The sequence below is a fragment of the Artibeus jamaicensis genome, unplaced genomic scaffold (assembly GCF_021234435.1).
Source record: "Artibeus jamaicensis isolate MK-2021 breed Jamaican fruit bat unplaced genomic scaffold, CSHL_Jam_final scaffold_833, whole genome shotgun sequence".
NCBI lineage: Eukaryota > Metazoa > Chordata > Mammalia > Chiroptera > Phyllostomidae > Artibeus > Artibeus jamaicensis.
The window spans coordinates 18,390,361-18,414,092 of NW_026522056.1; the positions used below are offsets into that span (position 1 = coordinate 18,390,361).

At 37.5% G+C, this 23,732-nt stretch overlaps 1 protein-coding gene across 2 annotated transcripts in view; it reads left to right on the forward strand.

Moving 5' to 3' along the window:
* MICU3 (mitochondrial calcium uptake family member 3) overlaps nt 1-23,267 on the forward strand; it is a 74,196-nt gene extending 50,929 nt beyond the window's left edge. For both annotated transcript variants that reach the window (XM_037128761.2, XM_053659923.1), the window contains 7 exons: nt 2,437-2,532; nt 11,123-11,223; nt 11,634-11,805; nt 15,564-15,672; nt 17,776-17,933; nt 19,211-19,279; nt 20,953-23,267. In XM_037128761.2, coding sequence (XP_036984656.2) covers nt 2,437-2,532; nt 11,123-11,223; nt 11,634-11,805; nt 15,564-15,672; nt 17,776-17,933; nt 19,211-19,279 — 705 coding nt within the window. In that variant the 3' untranslated portion in view covers nt 20,953-23,267. The remainder of the gene's footprint in view (nt 1-2,436; nt 2,533-11,122; nt 11,224-11,633; nt 11,806-15,563; nt 15,673-17,775; nt 17,934-19,210; nt 19,280-20,952) is intronic.
* The last annotated feature ends 465 nt before the right edge of the window (nt 23,268-23,732 follow it).

A 23,732-nucleotide genomic window follows, 5' to 3' on the forward strand; every position in this document is an offset into this window, starting at 1 on the left:
CATGCCTCAAATGCAGGCAAGGTCCTCAGTAGGGGATGTGCAAGAGGCAACCACTCATTGATGTTTCTTCCCTCTCTTTCTCCTTCCCTTCACCTCTAAAAAAATGAGTAATTAAAATCTTTTTAAAAATATTTTATTTATTTATTTTAGAGAGAGAGGAAGGGAGGGAGAAAGAGAAGGAGAGAAACATCAATGTGTGGTTGCCTCTCACATGGCTTCCACTGGGGGACTTGGCCTGCAACCCAGGCATGTGCCCTGACTGGGAACCGAACCGGCAACCCTTTGGCTCGCAGCTTACGCTCAATCCACTGAGCAACACCAGCCAGGGCTAAGTAAAATCTTCTTTAAAAAAATTTCACGAGTTTTGCATATTCTGAAATTTTACTCTTAATTATATTATCGAAGTCATTAATTAAATAATTAAATATTGGATTTTGAACAGACACACATAATAGGAATCTGTGTGCCAGAAAGTCACTGATGTATTAGCTCTATTTTCTTGTTAATTGTAAATCATATATTTACTTAAGGCCAGGCATGATAGTAGTTGCTGTGAGAATCCCGTCCCTTCTGTGAGAAATGATATAATTTAAAAGACTCTTGAAGATCATTGTAGCATAACTAGCATAATTTAATCTTTGGAGCTAAATAAAAAGTGGGAAAGCTTTCTATAAGAGAGGGCTATTAACATGTTATGCTCTAAATAACTTATTTTAAAAAGTTACATACTATCCTGATAGATAAATACGAAAAGAAGAAAATAAAAAAATATTTTAACGCCACCATTCAGAGGTAATCAGTATATAGAAGTATATTTACCTCTTTTCTATACACAGGAAATGTATTTTTATAGGGAATCATGTCACTAAGGTTTATAAAACTAACTTTATCCCTTAATAAGTTGTAAATATTTTTTCTGATGTCATCGGTGTTTGTGTGTGTGCTCATGCATGTGCACGGGTGTATGTGATGGGCGGGGACAAGCATTTGGGGATAGGGAAGAGGCGTGGCTTCGCAAAGCACGTCATTCCTGTCTCCCTCCTAATACCAGCATAGTAAGCCTTACTTTGTAGTTTGACAGATTTAATAATCCCTTTGTTTAGCATGTCCTAATCTAATACAATTTAAAAATTTATCCATGTTCAAAATATTTAGATAGTATTTGCAGAGTATTTTATCTAGCTACCATTTATTGAGGTTCCACCAAACCTATATAAGAGAAAATAAACTATATTCTGTATTCAGCTTATTTTGCTTTTTGAGCTTATAACTGTTAGTCTAAGCTTATTTAGTTACAACAGGGGGTAATGAGCGAATTTTGTCATGTTGTTACATTTACACTGATAGTAATAAATATGTCTGTGTTATGTGATTCCAGTTAAATAATACTATAGTAACATATTTAAAGATGTTATTAAAATACAGGCAATAGGCAGTGCTTTCTAGTTAGTAATGCACTAAAACTTAGATTGTTGAAGTAATTCTCAGATGCATTATCATTTTTAGTGGCATCGGACTTTTAATAATTAACACACAACAGTGAAAGTTCTTTCAGAATCAGCTACGCACTCCTGAGTATATCATGCAGCACTTTCTTCCCACAATAAGCAAAAGAACCTTTGAAATCTTCCTGATAAATGCTTACAGCAACTTCCATTTAATTTTTTTGAGGCTCTATAAACTCATAAGTTTAAGTTATCAGATTTAGAGTCTGTAAACTCCTGAGCATATAGTTCTGCATTTTCAGGTGAAGATTAGACCACACTTCCTAACCCTGATACCACTTTCTTTGGACTAGTCAGTGCTGAGGGAGAAGTTTGTGTTCTGACCTTGTAAGAGATTAGAAAGGACCTTATCTATTCACAAAAGACACACCTATCAAATCCCTGAGGAGCTTTGAGTAGTTTGACTCCAACTGGCTTATTTTGTTCGACATATTTTGGATTAATTTAAATTTTGTTTCTCTGAAGTGTGGATGTGGTCGTTTTGACTCTTTGACGCACTAATTGAATGCATGTTCGCCAGCAAGAATTCATTGTTAACTGAATCATGAATTTCACTGGTTGCTACAAAATTCCCCAGATATTCTGCAAATGAATTTACTTCACATAAGGAGTGAATAAAGTTTTTATTTCGTCCCATCTTAGAGGTTACGCATGTTTCAGTAGAAGGGCATGGGGGAGGGGTGAAGAATATAATTCTTTCTGACAAAGCCACAGGATACTTAGAAATACTGGTTATGCGCTATTACACCTTTGAAAATACCCTGGGTTTACCAGCTGTGCTATGTGATACTGTTGTGTGCAATGGAAAACAAAAAAGGTAAGCTAATGTGTTTTCTTTTCAAGGTTGGCTAGAAGAGATTCAAAGTGTATAAATTATCATTCTTCATGACTATTCCTTAGATTTCAGTTGTGCTTCTGAAAACTTCTACAGGTACTGAAAACCGATGCTGAGGAACTCGTGCCCAGAAGCTACTGGGACACGCTGAGACGGAACACAAGCCAAGCACTCTTTCCAGACCTCGCAGAGGTATACCTGAACCGCGACCAGGTTGCTGTGCTGTTTGCGGTTTGTTAGTCTTGTCCACACTTCATTTGAGAGTCGTAGTGATGGATACAAAGTTGTGTTTTATAATTCTCCTTTTCTCCAGCAGAGCAAGAGCATTTATCTATAAATGGTCTATTTGACTATAACAGCTGTGCCGGTAGAGACTGCAAGATTGCCTACAATGGTCTACGTTAAATCAGCTTGCTTGCTGAGGAAAACATGACTTTCCAAGTTAACTTAAAAAGACATTGTTTTTTTACTTAAGGATCACTTTCAGAAAATTTGAAAATACTATTTTATAGTTTCACAGGTTTTTCTAACCTTTAACTTGCAGTGTTACATGAAATGCTAAAACTTTTAACTTCGTAAAAGATAGCTTTAGAGTTAGGGTAGACTTAAACAATTAATTTCCCTAACATTAACGGAGTGGCTTACGAAGGGTAGGGTATGAAGCAGGTGTGGTAGGAACTGTCAGTCCAGGGAGGGAAGAATGTTTCACCTTGACATGGTTTAGGGTTGCCAGTGCGTGGAAAGTAAAAAGCAGACTGCCCGTTATCCATGCTGTTTGGAGCTTTGTGGAGACACGCCCCTTAGTGCTGCAAAGAGACAGCTCCCACCACCCACCCCGATGCTGCTGCTCCCAGTCGGGCCCTGTCATTGTACAGGACAGGCTCCGTCTTGCAGCTTAAACACTACTGTGTGTTTTCTATCAAGAGTTTATAAGAGTTGTTTTAGAGATGGTTATCAGTCTGCCACAAAGAACTTCTCAGTAAATGGTAAAAGATATATGCAAGGTCTGTCCAGTGGGTAACCGGCCATGCAATATGAAAAATACAGATGTTTATTGAAAATACAAGGTACAAGAAACATCGTACATAAGACAATGACACCTTAGTCCCCTTCAAAGGAGGCACCTTGGGACCTCATATAGTTCTCCCAATCACCATCAGCTGTGTGTCAAATTTCCCTGCATCTAATTGACAGTCTGAAATCTCTTCCCTTTCAAAGGGGATTTTATTTGGGCCATTTTTTTTTTGTCTCTGCATGCCTGCTACATAGCGAGAGGCAGAGCCTTAGGTGTTCACCAGGGTGGGGTAACCCATGTCACTGTGTTGTGATGCTGTCCCTGGGGGAAGGGTCCCAGAGGGAACAATGGTGCTTGCTCTGCTCTCTGCCAGATCAAAGCTCCAGAAAAAATACAACTAAGCGACAAAGAGATAGCCAGCCTATCAGATGCACAGTTCAAAACACTGGTAATCAGGATGCTTACAGAATTGTTTGGATTTGGTTGCAAATTAGATGAAAAAATGAAGACTATGCTAAGTGAAATAAAGGAAAATGCACAGGAAACCAGTAGTGATGGAAAGGAAACTGGGACTCAAATCAATGGTGTAGACCAGAAGGAAGAAAGAAACATTCGACCAGAAAACAATGAAGAAACAAGAATTCAAAAAAATGAGGAGAGACTTAGGAACCTCCAGGATATCTTTAAAGATTCCAACATCCAGATTATAAGGGTACCAGAAGGAGAAGAGAAAGAGCAAGAAATTGAAAAATTATATGAACAAATCATAAAGGAGAACTTCCCCAATCTGGCAAAGGAAATAGACTTCCAGGAAGTCCACAAAGCTCAGAGAGTCCCAAAGGATTTGGACCCAAGGAGGAATACACCAAGACACATCATAATTACATTACCCAAGATTAAAAATAAGGAGAGAATCTTAGAAACAGCAAGAGAAAAGGAGACAATTACCTACAAAGGAGTTCCCATCAGACTGTCAGCTGACTTCTCAAAAGAGACCTTCCAGGCAAGAAGGGGCTGGAAAGAAGTATTCCAAGTCATGAAAGGCAAGGACCTACATCCAAGATTACTCTATCCAGCAAAGCTTTCATTTATAATGGAAGGGCAGATAAAGTGCTTCTCAGATAAGGTCGAATTAGAGGAGTTCATCATCACCAAGCCATTATTTTATGAAATGTTAAAGGGACTTATTTATCTAAGAAAAAGAAGATAAAAAATGTGAACAGCAAAATGACAGCCAACTCACAGATATTAACAACCATACCTAAAACAAAAACAAAAGCAAACAACTAGAACAGGAACAGAACCACAGAAATGGAGATCACATGGAGGGTTTATGGGGTGGGGGGAAATAAGTAGCATAGATGGTAGGTAGAAAATAGCAGGAAGGAGGATAAGAATAGTATAGGAAATGTAGAAGCCAAAGAACTTACATGTTTGACCCATGGACATAAAATAAAGGGGGGGGGGATGTGGGTTGGAGGGGGTGTGCAGGGCAGAGGGGAATAAAGGGGGGAAACTGGGGAAACTGTAATAGCATAATCAATAAAATATATATGTATATTTTAAGTGATTTTAGTTTTGGGAAAAGCCAGAAGTTGCAGGGTGCCAAATCTGGGCTCTAAGGGAGCTGAGTCACCTGAGTGATTTGGTGTTTCACCAAAAAAACCTGCACAAGACAATGTGATGCATGAGTAGGCACATTGTCATGATGAAGCTGTCACTCACCAGTTGCCCGTAGCTGTGGCCTTCTGGACCATCCCAGCCATTTCTGCAGAGGAATTCTCAAGCTTAATGCAAAATTTCATATGGATTAGTTGCTCTCCTCATTCAGTCATTTTGAATGTGGCAGCCACAGAGTACACATGCTCACTCAATGGCATCTACGGTCCCCACTGACTAGTACAGTGAAGTCATCATTATTCACGCATGCACATTCCAGTCCAGTCTCCTTGGCTGCCGGGTAATATTGATGTTGCACAAACCATCCTTGTTACATAACAATGGCTGGACTTTTTCTGGACAGACCTTGTGTTGTTACTAGCTTTTTCTTGATAGAGTTGGCCTCCATTTCATTTTTAAAGTTTGATGTTTAGCCCTGGCTGGTGTGGCTCAGTGGATTGAGCACCAGCCTGCAAACCAAAGGGTCACCATTTTGATTCCCAGTCAGGTCACATGCCTGGTTTGCAGGCCAGGTCTTGAGTTGGGGGTACACACGAGACAACCACACATTGATGTTCCTCTCCATCTCTCTCTCCTTCCCTTACTCTGTCTAAAGATAGATAGATAGATAGATAGATAGATAGATAGATAGATAGACAGATAAAATCTTTTTTTTAAGTTTTAAAAAAGAAATACTGCTTAAAAAAATAAAGTTTTTGACATTTAAAAGTTACACCTAAAAATATCTAGAGAAGTAAACTAGATCAGGTGTAATATCTGTTATTTATATATACAGTGTTAATTGATACCTCTAGGGCAAACACAGAAATGTTTATTTTTTGATTGTGCTCAATTTAAAAAATCTCCAAATAAAGCAGTTTTCCCTATCTCTAATCTGCCTTTGATATATCAATATATCATTATAATGAGCAATTTTTTAAGATTACCTTTTAAATCTGAACTATTTTTAGGCATGAAATGGTGATAGGTGTTTCATGTACAGATATTTTAGAAGTCCTTAATTCTGTAATCATTTATGCAAGTACATGTTGGAAATGCTTAATTCTGGAACCATTTGTGCAGGCACAAAGTAAAGGCACTACTATGTGCCTTTACTTTTCGGTGCTTAGACGTGAGAGTAACTTGTGATACCAGCCCTGGAGTCACCATGTGCCACCGTGGCCTGGCTTCTGGTTATGTCATGTCACCACTGTCTCTCCACATACCAGAGTGTGCACCTCTCAGCCTCCAGCCCATCTTTAGTCTCATTTAACTCTGCTAGAAATTCTCACAATTAGACACAATCCGTTAATGAGATGTTGAGTTTCATTTAAATCCTGGGAGGTTCGATATCAGAAGAGCAGTCAGCTCTCACGTACACCTAGAGATCATAAATGGTTAGAAGATACTTGGAAGGTGTTTAGCACTCTGTCAGGGCCTGCCGAGCTAGCTTTCTTGGCTTCCCACAGCTAATTCTGTACATTTCTCCCCAACTCACCATTTGTTAAATCCCACTGGTCCCTTGAAAGTGTCCATGATAGGACTATTAATGTCATAGAAATTGGCAAACACTACAAATCAGCCATTTTTTCCAGGAAAGCCAGTTTACCAGCACACTATTGGCTATAGTCAATCCACACTATAATCATAAGTTGCTAAATTAATGAATGAATTGAATTGATTCAGACATCATGAAAGTAAATCTGATGGGGAAGAGAAAATAGAAAAGAAAAAGAAGAAAAGGAAACAAGACTTTTATTGTATTCCAAAGAAAATAATTATTTGGGAATTATCTTTGTTTCCCATCCTCCTCCCATGAGAGAGGGTAATGAGAATTGACTATAGTTAGGTTACAATGTATTCTAACTCACTATAGATTATGACCAATGCCAGTGTAACATTGAATTGTTTCAGTATTTCAGGATTCAAATTGGTTCAGAAAGAAAGCTTAGAAATCTATTTGTATTTTGTTGTTACTTATATATTTAAAAATGTAAGTATTGAGATAAGCATATTGTAGGTAAATATTTTAAAAATATTGTAGGTAAATTTGAGCCTCTCATATTCTAGGTGTATTTGTAGCCTCTCATATTCTTTTTCCACAACAGATGGTTTTTCTCACAACAGATGGTTTTCAATTATAGTAAAATCATACTATATTGAAAATTTGAATATGTCACAGCCAGCATCAATTTCTAACCAAAATAATACAAATTTGTGGTATAATATAAGCCTCTCTCAAATAGAAAGGGGCTGTTGAATACAGCCTCAGCACTAGAATTATAAAAACTATTTTGATTTTTATAGGTAAACTAAAACTTTTTGTTCACTTTAAACTTTATTTGTCCTTAATAAATTTCAGTAAATCATTCAGAACCTGTGCCAACAAGTCAAGAGTTTGACAATTTCTTCCCTCCCTTGAGTAGAGCTTGATAAGATTATCACATTGTAATAAATAAAACTGTGTTGAAAGAATATCCTTAAAACCCTTTAATAGATTGGCAAATTTTTATTTCATGCATATGTACTAATGTATTGCATTTTCTGATGAAATTCACAGTATATTTAAATGAAAACAGTTAGATAATGGCCTTTCGTGTAAATGACCCACGAGTTCTTTTGTGGCAGTTTCTTGCTTTGTTATGAAAACACCTGAATTCATTTTATTTTAACAATGAGCACAAGAATCAAAGGGATAAAGTCTATTTTTGTCTCGAGCCTCCTGTGATGTAAGTTATATAACACGGTCCGGGCACCAGGGGCCCCGGTGTGGTTTTCGGTGACTCCCAGCAGCCCTGTGTTTCACTGAGGGGAAGGGGGCCGTTTTCACCAACTCCGTTTTCTCATTTTTTCCCTCTCATGTCAAACCTTTACTTATGCCTCTGTGGGTCTGGATTATCTGGATAAGTGCAACCCAAGTCTAATAAGATTTTGATGATGAAAGACTGTAAAGGAAGATCTGCTCTGCCCAGTGGGCCTGAGAAAACCCGGCTGAATGAGGTCATTATTTAAACCTGTGTGAAACAAAGCCAGCTTAGTTCAGTGTATTATGTCTTGAGGTAAAGCACAGCACTAGAGAAGGCATTCATAGTTTTGTTATCTGAGTTTACTAGGTTTTGGTATTCCTGTAAACTGTCATTTTAAGGCTTTTTTCCCTCCAGTACTACATAACATACTTGTGTGGTTTTAATAACAAAAACATACAAGCGTACCATGTAAAAATCTTTTTTATTTTCTGGCAGTAAACTTAAATGTTATTATCTCTTCTGGCCCTTTTTTAATTTCTTGAAATACATTGATTTGGCCAGAATAGTAATAGCTCATATTTATTGGACACGCAGAACATGCCAGTTTCGGTGCTAACTGGTTTGCGTGTGTTACCGAGTGCTCGCAGCTGCCCTTTAGAGCAGCAGGTGCCGTTGGCCTTCCTGAGGACAGTCACATCCTCAGAGATGTTCACGTCCCCAGGGTCACTTCACTAGTACTGATAAGCCAGAATTCTGACTCCTGGGCTTATCATATTTGTTCACCACACTACAGCTTGTTTGTGAAATAAGCAACTTTTTCTAAAACACCATCCCTTGTCTCTTCTGTCCTTCCCCCACATTGCAACTCCTCTGGCTTCTAGGTGGATGCCCTGCTTCCTCATGCTGACTTCTGATTGGCTAGAGCCTTCACTCTTGTGCTCCGTATAGGCATGACTTCCCCTGGTCGTGTAAGCTGTTCCATGGGTGATGAGCCGATTAGACTTGATTGTATACAATCACAGAATGCTATAATTAACGTGGCATCCCCCCACCAAGATTCCTTTTTTCAAAGCATTTTATGACTGCCAGTAAGAACATTTTTGTATTTCTTTTACACTCCTATTCTCATTTTATTCTTAAATTATTATCATAAATAGGGTTTTTCCCATTTTACAGATAAGATAGCTAAAGGTCAAAAAGTCACTGAACCCAAGACTTCCGATTTTATATCCTTCTGTCTCCAGTACACCAGTTGGCCTCCTCACCCTAAAGCTACTGATGAAGGTAGTGGTGCCTTTGGGGCACTACTCAAAATTACCCCAGTGCACTGTCATACACAGAGCCCTGGAGAGCTGATACCACTAATAAACCTCCACTCCCCTAGTAAGCTTGTTCAGGAAGGTATATTTAAAACATAGTGTGTGACACCTGATTTCCTCGCTGTGTTATTTCCCCCCTAGCAAGCAGATCCTCAGAGAAGTTGGTCGTATTATAGTTGGTTGTATTATATTGAACTTCTTGGTTATTGCAGCCTCTGAGAATGCTTAGGACTTGTCAACAAACTAAACTAAGAAATGGTAAAGATCTTCTAAATCTTAACTAATTATAAGGAGGTTATACACCAGAGTTTATTTTTAAAACTTAAACTAAATTCTTTAAATATAAATAGACTAGATTATTAAGAATTTCAAAAATTTTAGATAATTTAAAGCAGAAGATGTCCTACAGGTTGGCATTTTTAAGAGAATTGTGAGTAATCAATGTAATAGAGAGATCACTTTAGAAAAAGTGTCATAGATTTAAAGAGGGAACGTGGGAGGGGAAAGAACCACCACATTAGTTAAAATAATATTTGGTTTAGTGAGAAATGAAATAAAGATCTCATTAATGTTATGAAAGATAAAATAGCTATCTTTGTGGAAGATTGGAAAGAGGGCTATGAGGAATCAAAAGATACCATCTGATCTCAGTCATGTGGAATCTCATGAACAAACTCAATGAACAAGCAGAACAGAGACCAGCTCATAGATGGAGAGCGGGATGACAGCTAAGGTGGGGGGGTGTTAGAGGGAGGAGGGACTGTGTGTGAAGGAAGAGGGACTCGTGGACACGGACGGCAGCGTGGCGATTGCAGCGCAGGGAGCGGGACCTAAGGGGACTTAAATAGTGATGGAAAAAATACAATAAAAAGTTTGTTAATGTAAAAGGAAGATAGCAAAATTTAGAGTGTGGGAGAGGAGAAGACAACTGATCCTTTACAGAGAAGTATATGCTTTTCTATTTCTTGTGTTTTCTTATGGAGTGCTTATTGTCCGAATTCTGGCCAAGAAGTAATACATTTCATATATGTCCCTTTTAACAGAGAAAGTGATAGTCATTATTTGGCCTCTTAATTTTCTTATTTTCCAAGGTTAATATATGAGAGGGGTATGTATAATGATGTGAAATGTATCATTTTTTACCTGAGTTTTTAAGATGGAATGGAGTTTTTTAGATGGATGGAGTTTTTAAGAGTTGATGGCCAAATGCAGAGGAAGGGAAGAAAAAGAAGGAGTGGAAAAGATAGGGAGGGAGGGTGGTAGGAAGGGAAAAGGAAGGAAAAGCCTATAAAGCTACACAAAAAGAATGAATGAAGAATTCCCATAGGTCATTGAACTTCACAAGGACTATAATTAACCTATTTTAAGAATATACTTATTGGAACTTAGTTTATCAAATTGAGTGGGGAAGGAAAAACCCTCTCAAATTTTTCAAAAAATAATGTAAGACTTTTTAAAAAATAATTATAGATGATGTCAATTCCAAATTAATACTAGTGTAGTTTCTCTTTCAAAATGTAAGTACCGTAAATGTGGAATACAATAAAAACATCATGTTCAAGGAAGTGGTTTTGTGGAGCTTGAGACCCTTCCTTTGTCAGTTCCATATGTTCAATAAATCAGAAGAATTCACCTCTTTTGAACATCTTAAAGTATTTTCAGGTTGAATAAGAAAATCTGTACTATAAATTGCTTAAGTAAAAATAAAATAGATGATTACCAAAGGAGTTCAACTATTTTATATAACTTAAAATATAGATACCCTATATGTATCATTTGAGGTAGAAAACTTCCTAAAATATACAATCCTATTTAAAAAATTTTTGAGGATAAAGATAGATTTTATTCATAAATCTAATTTCAAACTTCATTTTAACTGTAATGGCATTGATTAATGTAATATAGCGTTATACTTTTCATTCTAATATTAGTATGTTTGTATTTTTAGATACTTACATGTTGATAAAATTCTCTGGGGATATCAGGTACTCCTACCCTGTTTGCTTACTGCAGCTAACCTTTAAATTGTAATTTTTTTAAAGCGTGCTGATGACATTACCAGTTTAGTGACAGATACTACACTTCTTGTACACTTTTTTGGGAAAAAAGGAAGAGCTGAGCTGAACTTTGAAGATTTTTATAGGTGAGCTTAATTTTTGTATTTGTGTTGAAGAAAATGTTAATGTGCTAAAGTCAGAAGGGTCTTTAGAATCGTCCAGTGCTGTGACCCCGCTGCTGTTTCCATCCACCTTAACAAGCGTCCACTTCTAGCAGTACCTGTAGGCCAGTGCTTTCATTGCTAAGTCACTTAGGAAGCCACTGAACGGTAAGCAAGGTCTGGACGTCCGGATCGTTGTGTCCTGCGCGTGCAGAAGTCCTGCACCAGATGCTGGACGCTGCACACCGACTGCTGTGAGTGCCACGCGACCCCGCGGGGCACTGCGGTGGCGCCCCTTCAACGGGCGAAGGAGCCGGAGCCCAGAGAGGCTGAGCACCTTCCGTGGCCTTCTCTCTTCATTTCTCTTGCTCATTCGTCATGTGTCTCTGTCATAGATTCATGGACAACCTCCAGACAGAAGTTCTAGAAATAGAATTCCTTTCCTACTCTAACGGGATGAATACTATCAGTGAAGAAGATTTTGCTCATATTCTTTTACGATACACAAATGTGGAAAATACGTCAGTATTTTTGGAAAATGTGCGCTACAGTCTACCCGAAGAAAAGGTATCGAATCCCCCATATTTATTTTGTTACATGTGTCATTATCTTGTCATTATATAGGTTTATAAAATATATTGGCCTTTGTTCTTTTGCTCATCTGTGGATTAATAGATACTTTGGAGGTATTTCATTTTTTCCTATGTATTCTAAGCACTCTGGCTGAATTTTTAAAATTTATTAATTTAAAATTCTGGGTAGATATTCATACTTTCCTCAGGTGTACTAAAAACCATTAAGGTTAATTGTTCTATTCAGATTATGAATATCATTTTTCAAGAGAATCCTGAGCTCCATGCTTTGACTACTACGTAAACATCAGCTCATATAGAGCAGGTTATGTTGACATCGCCTCAGTCACACTTTGTTCATTTCTATAATATTCTCAGTCAAAGGTCATTTGAAGATGGCCATTGACGAGTGAGTGATCATATCAGCAGGGGAAGTGAGGTCTTTCAAAGAGTTTGGGTGGCGTGAGTGGTTAAGAACCTGGAACAACTGATTGTCTGTTTGTCTAGTAGCAAGTGTTCTGTCGGCAGTTCTGAGCAGTCGTGCGTTAGCTGGTGCTCTCTGAATGCATCATTGCAACCAAATAGGACCCATGTCACGAGTGCCCTTCAAGCATGGGATGTTTGGGATACATCACCTTCTATTTGTGTTTGTACAAGGATCAAGTTCGTCTGTCTGGGAAAAACTTGCAAATAGCGTGGCTTTGTTTAAAATGGATCCACGGTGACAGCACCAACAATTCTTCATGTCCCCTGAGGAATGGGACAAAAGGACTAGCTGCGTTTAGCCATTAATTTCACATCATCTCGTGATCAGGGGTCTTTTATCTGTATTACATGTGGGCTGAGTTTTTCTGATTCATAAACACTTCCCTAGTAAAAAAGTATTGGAAATTGAACTATGTCAAACTAGTAGGGTATTTTTACGGCCTTAAAGAATCTGCCTTTTTTATTCTTTCATCTTATGGAAACTTACAGAAATCTATAACTCAAAAAGTTTAATTCCAGGATGAAAAGTGCATGAGATTTCTTTATATGGTTTTTGGAACTGTTTTTCACATTTAAAATTGTTTCAAAAAAAGACTTTTATGTTAAATTCGGCTTTTTAAAATTTTTTTATTGTTGTTCAGTTACAGTTGTCCCCATTTCCCCCCATCACTCTCCCCTGCCCCGCCCACCCCCACCTCCCACGTTCAGTCCTCTCCCTCCTCATGGTCTCTGTCCTCGGGTCCTTCATGCATGTTCCTGACGGCCCTTCCCCACCTTTGCCCCATCAGCCCCCTCCCGCCTCCCCTCTGGTCACTGGCAGTTTGTTCTTTATTTCCACGTCTTTAGTTTTCTTCTGCTCATTTGTATGTTTTGTTCATTAGGTTCCACTTTAGGTGAGATCATATGGTATCTGTCTTTCACTGACTGGCGTATTTCACTTAGCACAGTGCTCTCCAGAGCTCCTTCTTATTTGGAATTTGGTACATACGGAATTCTTGGTTGACAGATCTTTTTCTTTCAGCAACTGAAGTATCCTACTCACTTCTGGCCTCCACGGTTTCTGATGAGAAATGAGCTGATAGTCTTATTCAGGATCCTGTTTATGTGAAGAGTCACTTTTCTCCTACTCATTTCAAGATTATCTTTGGCTTTGGCCTTTGACAGTTTGAGTGCAGTGTGTCACCATGTGGGGCTTCTTCACCTCTTGTACCTGGAGTTTGTGGAGCTTCTTGGATGTGTAAAATCACACATTTCATCAGATTTGCGAGGTTTTCAACCATCAGTTGTCTAGCTATTCTTTCTGCCTCTTTCTCTCTTTGCCTTCTGGAAGTCCAATAATGCATATACAATTTAGTACCCTTGATGGTATCCCCGGGGCCCTTAGGGTCTGTTCACTTTTCTTCCTGCTTTTTTCTTCTCCTCAGGCTGAGTAATTTCAGTTTCCCTGATTTAAGTTCAGTGTTTCTTTCTTCTGCTTGCTCAGATCTGCTTTTGAATGTCTCTAGGCAGTTTTTCATTTCAGTTATTGTACTTTTCTTTCAGCTCCAGAACTTGTTTTGGTTTCTTGTTTCACAGTTTTGGTTTCTTTATTTTATTCATACATAGTTTTCCTGATTTCCTCTAGTTCCTTGTCCAGGGTTTCCTTTAGCTCTTTTGAGGATACTTAAAGCAGTGTATTTAAAGTTTTTGTTTTTTAGTCCACTCTGGGCTTCCTCAGAGCTGATTTCTATTGACTTATTTTTTCCTGTGATTTTTTTCTAATTCTTTGTATATATCATAATTTTTGCTAAAAACTGAACATTTCGAATATTATAATGTAGCGACCCTGGAAGTCAGATTCTCCCCCACAGTTGTTCATGTGTATTCTGTCGTGTGCAGTCACCAGAGATTCTGTTCCATTATCTTAGTGCTCACCCAGAGAGCTGACAGATTTCCTTAAATGCCAGAAGCAGAAAGGAAATAATATAGTACTCTCCCTGGAAGTGTTGACATTTCTGCTTACACTTTGCAAAGATGTTTCACCCTCCTGGTTTTCACTTTTACCAGCACCGACGTGACACCCTGACGCAGACACTGGTGCTGGCAGCTGGTCACAGTGTGAATTGACTCAGAGCCAGAGCGGTGGCCAGGCTCCCAGCAACAGGTCTTCCCCATCAGCACAACCCCTCCTGGCCCCGCCCTCCTCACTGACTTCCTCTCTGGAAAACATGACGAGTGGGACTGGGGCGGAAAGCAGAATTCAGGTTTGGAATAGCCGGTCCCGAATGTAAAGAAGGAGAAAGAAAAAAACGTGAAGAGAAAAGACACTGGGGATTTTCCTTGCAAACAGAGGGAGATTGTAATTGAAATGGCAAGAATATATACCAAGATTTGTTCTAATTATTTTGATAAGAAATTGATAATAAGTACCATTTGGACAGTAGTCACTTCATCAGTAGTTGACTTACATGCAAACAGACTCCCTGTACCGTCCATGCAGATCAGAAATTGGGAGGCCTAAGTACGCCCTCGGCCCTCTGCTCCTTTTGGTCTACTGTTCCTTTCCGTCACTGATTTTCCTGGGAATGCGTTAATTAAATGCAGCTCTTCATGGCTACCTTTGTATTATCTGAGGTGTATGGTGTTACTTTAAATAAGTTTCCTGTTTAAGTCAAGTAATAGCAGTGGCGGTGACGGCCATTCCTGCGAACGACATTCCAGAGCCCTTTCTGCGACCCCGCACAGGCCCCGGGGCGGGACTCCCAGGGCCGCGGCTGCGTGGCCGCCACGGGGACAACGTGCACTCCTGTCGGCCGGTTTTGATTTTGCTTTGTCGTTGTAGAGACATTGATGACCACAGTATAATGCTGAATTATGCTTAAGGAGTACATTACATGTGCGGGGGACATTGTTTTCTAACTCTCTTTTTCTTTGTCATCATATTTACTTGGAGGGTTTAAACAATTCAGGCCTGAAATACAGAGTTTTCCAAACTGAAGGTTTTGTATCCATTTTTATTGTAGCAATTGTTTGGAACTTCACGCTGATATGACAGTATTTTAAAAATATTTTCACCTAATGTTGCCAACAATAGCATCACTGCGCAATAGGAAAAAATCTGAGTGGATTTTACACCCCATCAGAGAAAGGTTCAGAATGTGCCCTGGAAATGTTTACTTGCAAGATATATTGCACATGCTTAATCTATTTATTTTAGTAGGTGTAGATAACTTATTTTAATAAGTTTGGTGATACTAAAATGTATTTACGTATATTCACACAATATAGGGCATCACATTTGATGAATTCAGGTCATTTTTCCAGTTTTTGAACAACTTAGAAGATTTTGCAATAGCCTTGAATATGTATAACTTCGCAAGTCGTTCTATAGGGCAAGGTAAGTAACAATCTTTCAAAAATTAGAAGCGAAAACTAATCCTACATTGTTCCAAGGACTTTGACAGCAAATTAACTAGATACCTCAACTTGCCCAGAGGTTGCTGTGTGCTTCAATGGGAAATGTGTTTTCCCTGAGCAGAGTTTAGGGAGATGTGCCAAACTTTTACATTAACAGTACAATGTACAGATGACGTACCACAGATTGTACACCTGAAACCCATATAATTTTATTAACCAATGTCACCCCAATAAATTCAATAAATAAAATATAAAAATAAAATTTATTATCACCCCTCATTTCACATTATGGGGAAAAGTTAAAGATGTTTGTAAAAGCTCAGAGAGAGCAAACCTCATGGCCACTTAGTAGCATTGGAGGATGTGTGTCTACTTATAGAAAAGCCAGCTGGTCATGCCTCGGGCATTATCATAGGATGACACGGACATAACCCCCAGTCCCTAGCTCCGAAACCTGAATTTTGGCAACAGAGTCCCCTCTTAGCTATGGACTTATGTTAGCTGCATTTTAAGAGCAATATATAAAATTGAATGTTGATTTTGCTTAATTTGCAAAGACATACAGCTGTCATAGAACTCAGTGCTAAACTCAGGACCAGCCCTTTCCTTTCCTGTAGGTAGACTGACAAGTCAAGTCCTTTTTCTAGGATTTCGTGAACATGCCTGCCTCTGCTTCCTCCCTCAGGGCAGTGTCCTTAGATACTCATGCCATGTGAGGACTTCTGCTTATGTCTATAAGGTCATTTGACCTGTGCCTGCCATCATCTCATAAATGCCGTTTCCCAAATGTAATCTGAGGGGGCAGTCTTGTCATTTTGTTGCCAAGTTCTAGGGAGGAGCCCAGCTGCAGCCCCTAAATCCTAATGTTAATTATCTCTCTTCCGAAAGCACAGAGAGTGAATGCCTCACATCCTTCATTCATTTATTCATTGAGGAAGAGAGACCTGAAAATTTGTCATACTTTACCCTTTGCCTAGTCTAGATTGTCAAATAGGGCATCTTCTCAACTCAACCCATTTTACTATTTTAAAACCCAAACCTCTGGGAACCCTGCCTCCCCAGACCAGCATTCACTACCATGGTAAACCTACTGATCAACCACAAAAGGAAGAAGTCTGCTTGCCTAGTTCAGAGTGGACAGTTGTTCTTTCACTTTATGCAAGTGGGGAATGGGAAAAATCAATTGTGTCCTCTTCAAGGTACTTGGAATATATCTACCTCTTCCTTTCCTGTTGTCACTACTTGCACATTAACTCACATCTGGTATTCCTGCCAATACCCACCTTCCTCTCCAGTGTTTCCTAGGCAACTCACAGAGTAATCTTTCTGAAACACAGATTAACCTTTCTGTGGCATGGCTGCTGCGGGACACTCTTCAGCTGCCCAGCTGCCTGCCAAAGGATGTGCAGGTTCCTCACCACAGTCCCTGTACAGTGAGTCCCCTGGACAGAGCTGCTCCAGCAACTCCGTGTCCAGACTGCGCATTGTTTTCTGAGTGGGCGGCATCTGCCTCCTGCTCCCTCCGTGCCTTTGCTCCTGTCGTCTCATCTGTCATTTCTGTCATCCACAAGCTGAAGTCTTCTGTCCTCCAGGGCTCAGCTCAGACACAAAGTTGCAGCCTTTCCTAATCACTATTCTCTCTCCTTCCCCTACCCCACACCACAAACAGGGATGACCACTCATTTCCAATTCTCATAGCGCTTTGCAGGTGCTTTTGTGTGGTCCTCTGTAATGGTTATATGGTCAGGTGTCTCATCTCCCACCAGAACTGTAACTTTCTGGAGAATTTACTCATCTTAATAACCTCTACAGTCAGTGTCTGTTGCTGATAGTAGGTGCTCATTAAACATTCGTTGAATATGATTGCATTATTAAACTAAGATATACTTATTCTTAGCCCTTTAAATTAAAAGGGCTGTAAATTATTTTCGTTCCCTAAAAGATGACATAATTAATGAAAATCATGCTACCTAAGTCATGACCGTATTTATTAAAAAAACTTCTTTTATAACCTTTCTAGTAATTAAGATGTATTATAATAATCATGTGAATGATTTACTCCTGTTCTGTAACATCCATCCAGATGAATTCAAGCGTGCTGTCTATGTAGCTACTGGCCTCAAACTTTCACCACATTTAGTGAACACGGTCTTCAAGATTTTTGACGTCGACAAAGATGATCAATTAAGTTATAAAGAATTCATTGGAATTATGAAAGACAGACTCCATAGAGGATTCCGGGTAAACCTATAAATTTCAAGCCTATTGGTACTGTTTTTTTAAACTGAAGGGAAAAAATCCATCTCAGTTTCAGAAACAATTTATATAAATTTTTAAGGATATAAACATGACCTGGCTGGTATAGCTCAGTGGATTGAGCACAGGCCTATGAAGCAAAAAGTCACCAGTTCAATTCCCAGTCAGGGCACATGCCTGGGTTGCAGGCCACGTCCCCAGTAGGGGACACATGAGAGGCAACCACACATTGATATTTCTCTCCCACTCTTTCTCCTTCCCTTCCCCTCTCTCTAAAAATAAATAAGTAAAATATTTTTAAAAAACATGAAATGTTACATTTGAAAAGAAAAATGTAAAGCCCTACTTTCAAAAATAAGTTGAAGTGATAAAATGTAATGCTTTTGTAAAATATAAAATCAATTTGAATTTTAATAACATTTTCATATTCAAGTAGTTGAATATCTTCATCCCAATTTGTGGAGGGAAGTATTGCCAAATACTTTTGATTAATTCATTCTGCACACTAGCTTTGGAACTTGTTAAGAAGTATCAATATTTCTTATCAATGTAAAGTATCAATGCAAAGAAGTATCAGTATTTCTCGTTGTATACGTACGATGCGGGTTCCCACTAGGCGACTTGAGGCCCGTAGACTCACGGCATACTCAGTACTTTGTTTGCTGAACCATTCATCCTGCTAACAGCTTACACTGTAAACGAATTATGAGGAATTCAATGATTTTCTTCTCAGAAATATGTTTTAAAGAATGAAATGTGGTGTGAGTCAATAAATGTTTACATATCTAACATATTTGTGGATGGTGTCACAAATGGAGAAAGAAAATAAATTCTATTAACAGCTAGAATGTGCAGTCCTCCCTCTTTAGTAAGAATACCCCTAAGCATTATACATTTAAAAAGAGAAAAAGTTATATATATAAAAAGTCAGTATTCATCTTAGTGTTTTTAAAGATCTTTAATGATTTTTTAAAAATCCAAGCAGTTTTGGTAAAGATATTGTGTACTTAACTGCCCCCTAGTGGTTGGTTGGTAGCACTTGTGACTATAGCTCATATACCTGAAAGGGCGTGTATTGAAAATCATCTGTTCTTCCTCAAACACTTCAGAGTACCGAGATCAAATTAAGATATAAACTATGCTGTAAACCTCTGACACTGTATTTCTCACTTAGGTGTTGTGTGTTTTTTTCTTTATTTAGTGCATACCTGTAGCCCCATAAATTTGATTTACATTTGCATTTTTAATCCTCTCTTCTACAGGGTTATAAAACAGTTCAGAAATATCCCACTTTCAAATCCTGTCTGAAGAAGGAACTTCATAGCAGATAAGTATGTTAGCTTCTCTATCTAAAACTGTTCAGTAACAGTTAAGAAAGGGTCATGACCTATTTTTCTGCTATGATATTTAGGAAATAGCTGAGAGAAATACAATTTATATTTAATTTTTAGGTCACTAACTTAATTTACTTTTTAAATGACTTTGTTTTAGACCGGTAATTCAGTTCAAGAATTAGTCATTATAACAAAGCACTACTTTGCTGCTATTAAGTTGTGATCTAAAAATCAACTGGGTGAAATACTCATCCAACTGGAATTCTCTTGAAATGTCTTGATTGAAAAGTATTCTGTTTAGCCTTCGGCTTTGTATCCAGGTAGATACAAAATAATAACTCCAGGCTGGGCTTTTATAATCTAGGATCAGTAACATCTAAGGGATATTTATTGTAGTTTTTTAGGATTATGATTCCAAACACCTGCTACAGTAATGGCACCTGACGTGTTCAGTGTTGTTTTACGTGTGTGACACTGTACGGGGTGTCCTTCCCATGCAGAATCCCATTTCGCCTTCACAGATGTCCCACTTAACAGCCCAGAAAAGAGAGTCCTAAAGAGTGAGTCATTTGCCCATGCTCTAGTAAGTCACAAACTTGGGCTTGAGCATCATTCTGTCTGATGGCAAAGCCATCTTATCTATTATTTTTTAAACTATCGCTGTAGAACACCATCAGTGGGGAAGAAACAGGAGACCCGTTCAATTTGTATCAACCCAAAGAAATGTCTCAGACTTGATGCTGATCTTCACAATGAAGGTTTTGTTTCTCCTTTTCTCTTACGAAAGTGAACTGCACCTGTAAAATTTTGGTCAGTTGAGGGTTCATTCCAATGAATGAAACCTCTATTTGAAGGTTTCATTCATTCATACATGTTTGCAAATGTATATTTCTTGCTGTTTTTCTCAAGCTTGAAATATTTATATTTATATGTAGCAGTATTGCCAAAGAGACTCCAAAGGATATCAATGCATAATATTCTTTATAAAAAAGTTTCATCAAATAAGTTACAGAAATATAATAAACACAGTTAAAGAACTTCCTTCCCCTTTACAACTTACAGGATCTTACTGTGCTACCATGCATTTGTCTCTTTAAAAGAAAACAGAAGTATTCCATATTTTGCAAAATAGTTTTGAGACCTAATGTTTTGTGGAACCTGTCTCGGGAGATGCTGGACTAAAATATGTTGAGTGGCAAGCGGGGTTATGTATTTACCTAAGGTGGTAACTGTTTTGATTGAGCAGACAAAAGGTCTTCTTCCTAATCTCTGTTTTAAAGAAATTGATACTGCCCTGTAAGAAATTTACATATTAAAAAAAGTAGGACCTTACCATTTATGTGTTCATATCAGTACTGTTGCTGACTAACTTGTCCTCTCATGCCCACACTTTTGATTCTCTGCAGTAGCACAAAGATCCTAGATCAAAATGACGATGTTTATCGTAGACCTTTATAAGACTGACAGACAAGTTACTAAACAAAGCACCGAACTTTGAAATTAAAGGGAATACTTTATGATTAAGTCTTTTGATCCTTATATTTTCTGTTGGGTATTTTTATTATGTACCTTACTGTTTCATACTATTATCAGAATAATATTTGATTAATGTCATCACCTGAATTTCATTCTAAATAAACATTGCTTTTATATGTATATTTTTAAATTAGGTATCTGTGAAGCAAAGTTTAAAGGATTATCTACATGACAAATGCAAGAAGCAAAAATTTCAGAGAACAGAAGCAGGTCTGAGGTCAGAACTTGCAAAAATGAAGGAAAAGGTGAAATGCTAATTACAATCTTTTCTTGAAATGAATTCTTGGACATACAACATATAAAATGCATCTTCTCATCAACTACAAAGGTTATGTGTGATCAGGTTAAGCTTTTGCCTTGATTTACTGAACTCTGCACTTTTTCATTCCTTTCTGAAGTATATAGATACTTCCAATGACTGTATAAGAATGTATTTTAAATATTTACAAATGTATTGGAAATTTGTCTAATTCCAAAATAGTGTATGACTCCTGGAATCTAGATCACTTAAAAATGAACAATGACATATTTTCTTTGGTTTTAGACTGTGAACTTATTTTAAGAAAGTGAAGGGCCTTAGAATTGTTGATAAATCCCTGTTATTTATTTTTAGTTATATTGAATGTGTTTTGAAAAACTAATAGAAATTAAAATACTATATAATATGATGGTTTACATTGTACTTTTAACTTTTAAAAGTACTTAATATACATCATTTGAATCACATAAAGTTTTTATTTATCAAAGTCAATAGAATGTCTGGTATTCTTTTATGTATACAGTAAAGAAATGTAAGTGTAGTTTTTTGGTTTGCTTTCTTTTCCCCCCAAAAAAGTCACGCAGTAATGGTGGGACGGCGGTCGTTGTGGCAGGAGCCGCTGTCATGGTCACTGTTTAACATGGCACCACTCCTGATGGTGGGCAGCGCGTATTAGTCACACTAGTGAGAGCAGCATCTCCCAGCTCTGCAGCTCCCCGCGCACCGTTGGCCAGGTTGGTCACAGCAGGTTGAGTACCAGGTTGTAAAAGACTGATAGGAAGTGGTGTAAGGACTTACCTAAATATTAGGTAGAAATTAACATTTTGTTTCTTGCAAAAGGACCACCTGCAAAAGTGATGCCAAATAGTAATAATGATGAATAATGTAATATAATTTGTTACTTAAAAGTTATGAAAGAAAAAATAAAAGGTTTCTGTTAAAAATAATAAAGTTAGATTTTCACTTGGAGGAAAATTTGATAGTACTTAATGGAAAATTGTTCAATTAAAAAGTTTCATTTATAAAAGGATACTGTACAAAAGTAGAACGATGAATTTAAATTAATATATTAATGTATTATATGTAGAAGATAGATAGATTCATTTATCTTCTTTTCCAAGATGTATTTAATGTAAATTGCATACACTCCAACTATTACCTTGCTTTTGTTTATGAAAATAAGAAATGCCGACTTTGTTTTTATAAGTTATTAAATGTGAAATTGATAGCTGTGTATCAGCCTATTTATAAAAGTAATGTTGTTTCCAAGAAAAATGTTATTAGCATTTACTGTGTCTTTGACTTTTTACATTCTTTATCTGATATTATTTATTACATTCATATAGAAATATGATTCATAAATTTGAGGACTCTGTATAGCATAATAATTTCATCTGCTTTCAAGGTTGATTCAGTTGATTGATATGAAAATGCCTGTCTATCCATTTAACATACCAAGGTCGATTTACCTTACCTGAATATCCTCAACATTATTTGCTATCAAACATAACTGAAAAAGTGAAATTTACTTTCATCTTTGATTGTAAATTATCTTGCATACATAGAAAAGTTGTCATTTAGAATAGTCCTATAAATTTAACTTCGAAAACTAAGTTAGCTCATTAAAATTATTTATAATTCTGCTATTCTCTCAAGAAATACTATGTATGCAATCTTTATTCTTTATTATGTATCAGAGTGAATGTACATTTATCTCTTTATGAGACTACAGCATAATACTAAAATAGGAATAAATGAAATATTCTAGTCAATTGAAATGGAAAAGAGTAGTAAATCACAATGAATCTCTACATATTATCACTCATGAATTTTACCCTTTAATTAAAATGAGAGATTAAAAAGAACTCGTCATATTGTTGTTTGCATCAAATGAAAACATTTTAAATGCTTTGAAAATAGTAACGTGCTAAATACACATATGCTATTATTTGCAGTATTTCCTTCTACAGACTGTTCTTTGGGCAGATGAAACTATACATAAAATTTTAGTATCATACTCTTTACAGAGAGCCCACATGATGAAAGGTTTGTGGTACTCCTGAGTCATTTAATAGTAAAAAATTCATTTAACATAAGTTCCAGTTTATTGTTTTTATTATAAAATGTAATTGTAAAGCAACCTTACGTTCTTACATTATCTTAAAATAAATGTAACTGCTCTTGAATCAAGCAACTTAGTACTTTGCCTTTATGTGTATCTGTGGACTCAGGGCTTTCTGAACAAGGTCAAGTCCAAACTTCGCCACTGCTTGTTGGTTATCACACCTCCACTGATCTTACACCCTCCCTCTGCTGTAAAAGTGTATGCCAAGAAAATCAATCTCAGCTTTTCCACAGGTAAATTAATCGCAGAGCCGGAAGGCCTCCCAGAGTATGTAATGGGAAGTGACGTTTGTAGAATGTGGCCATTGGTCCTGGGAAGCTGTCACAAAGTTTACATCTGAATTAATGGAGCATCAGTTTTGCTTTACGGAACTGACTGCTTACATGGCTTAAAATAATTAAACCAATACTGGCAGCAGCCCCCTTTCTACTAATGGTGGTTACTTTGTATGCATCGGTTTGTGTAGGTGACTCAGTAATTTACCAGTTTTCAAAATACCCAGATTGTCCTACTTTTCATAGCCACACAAT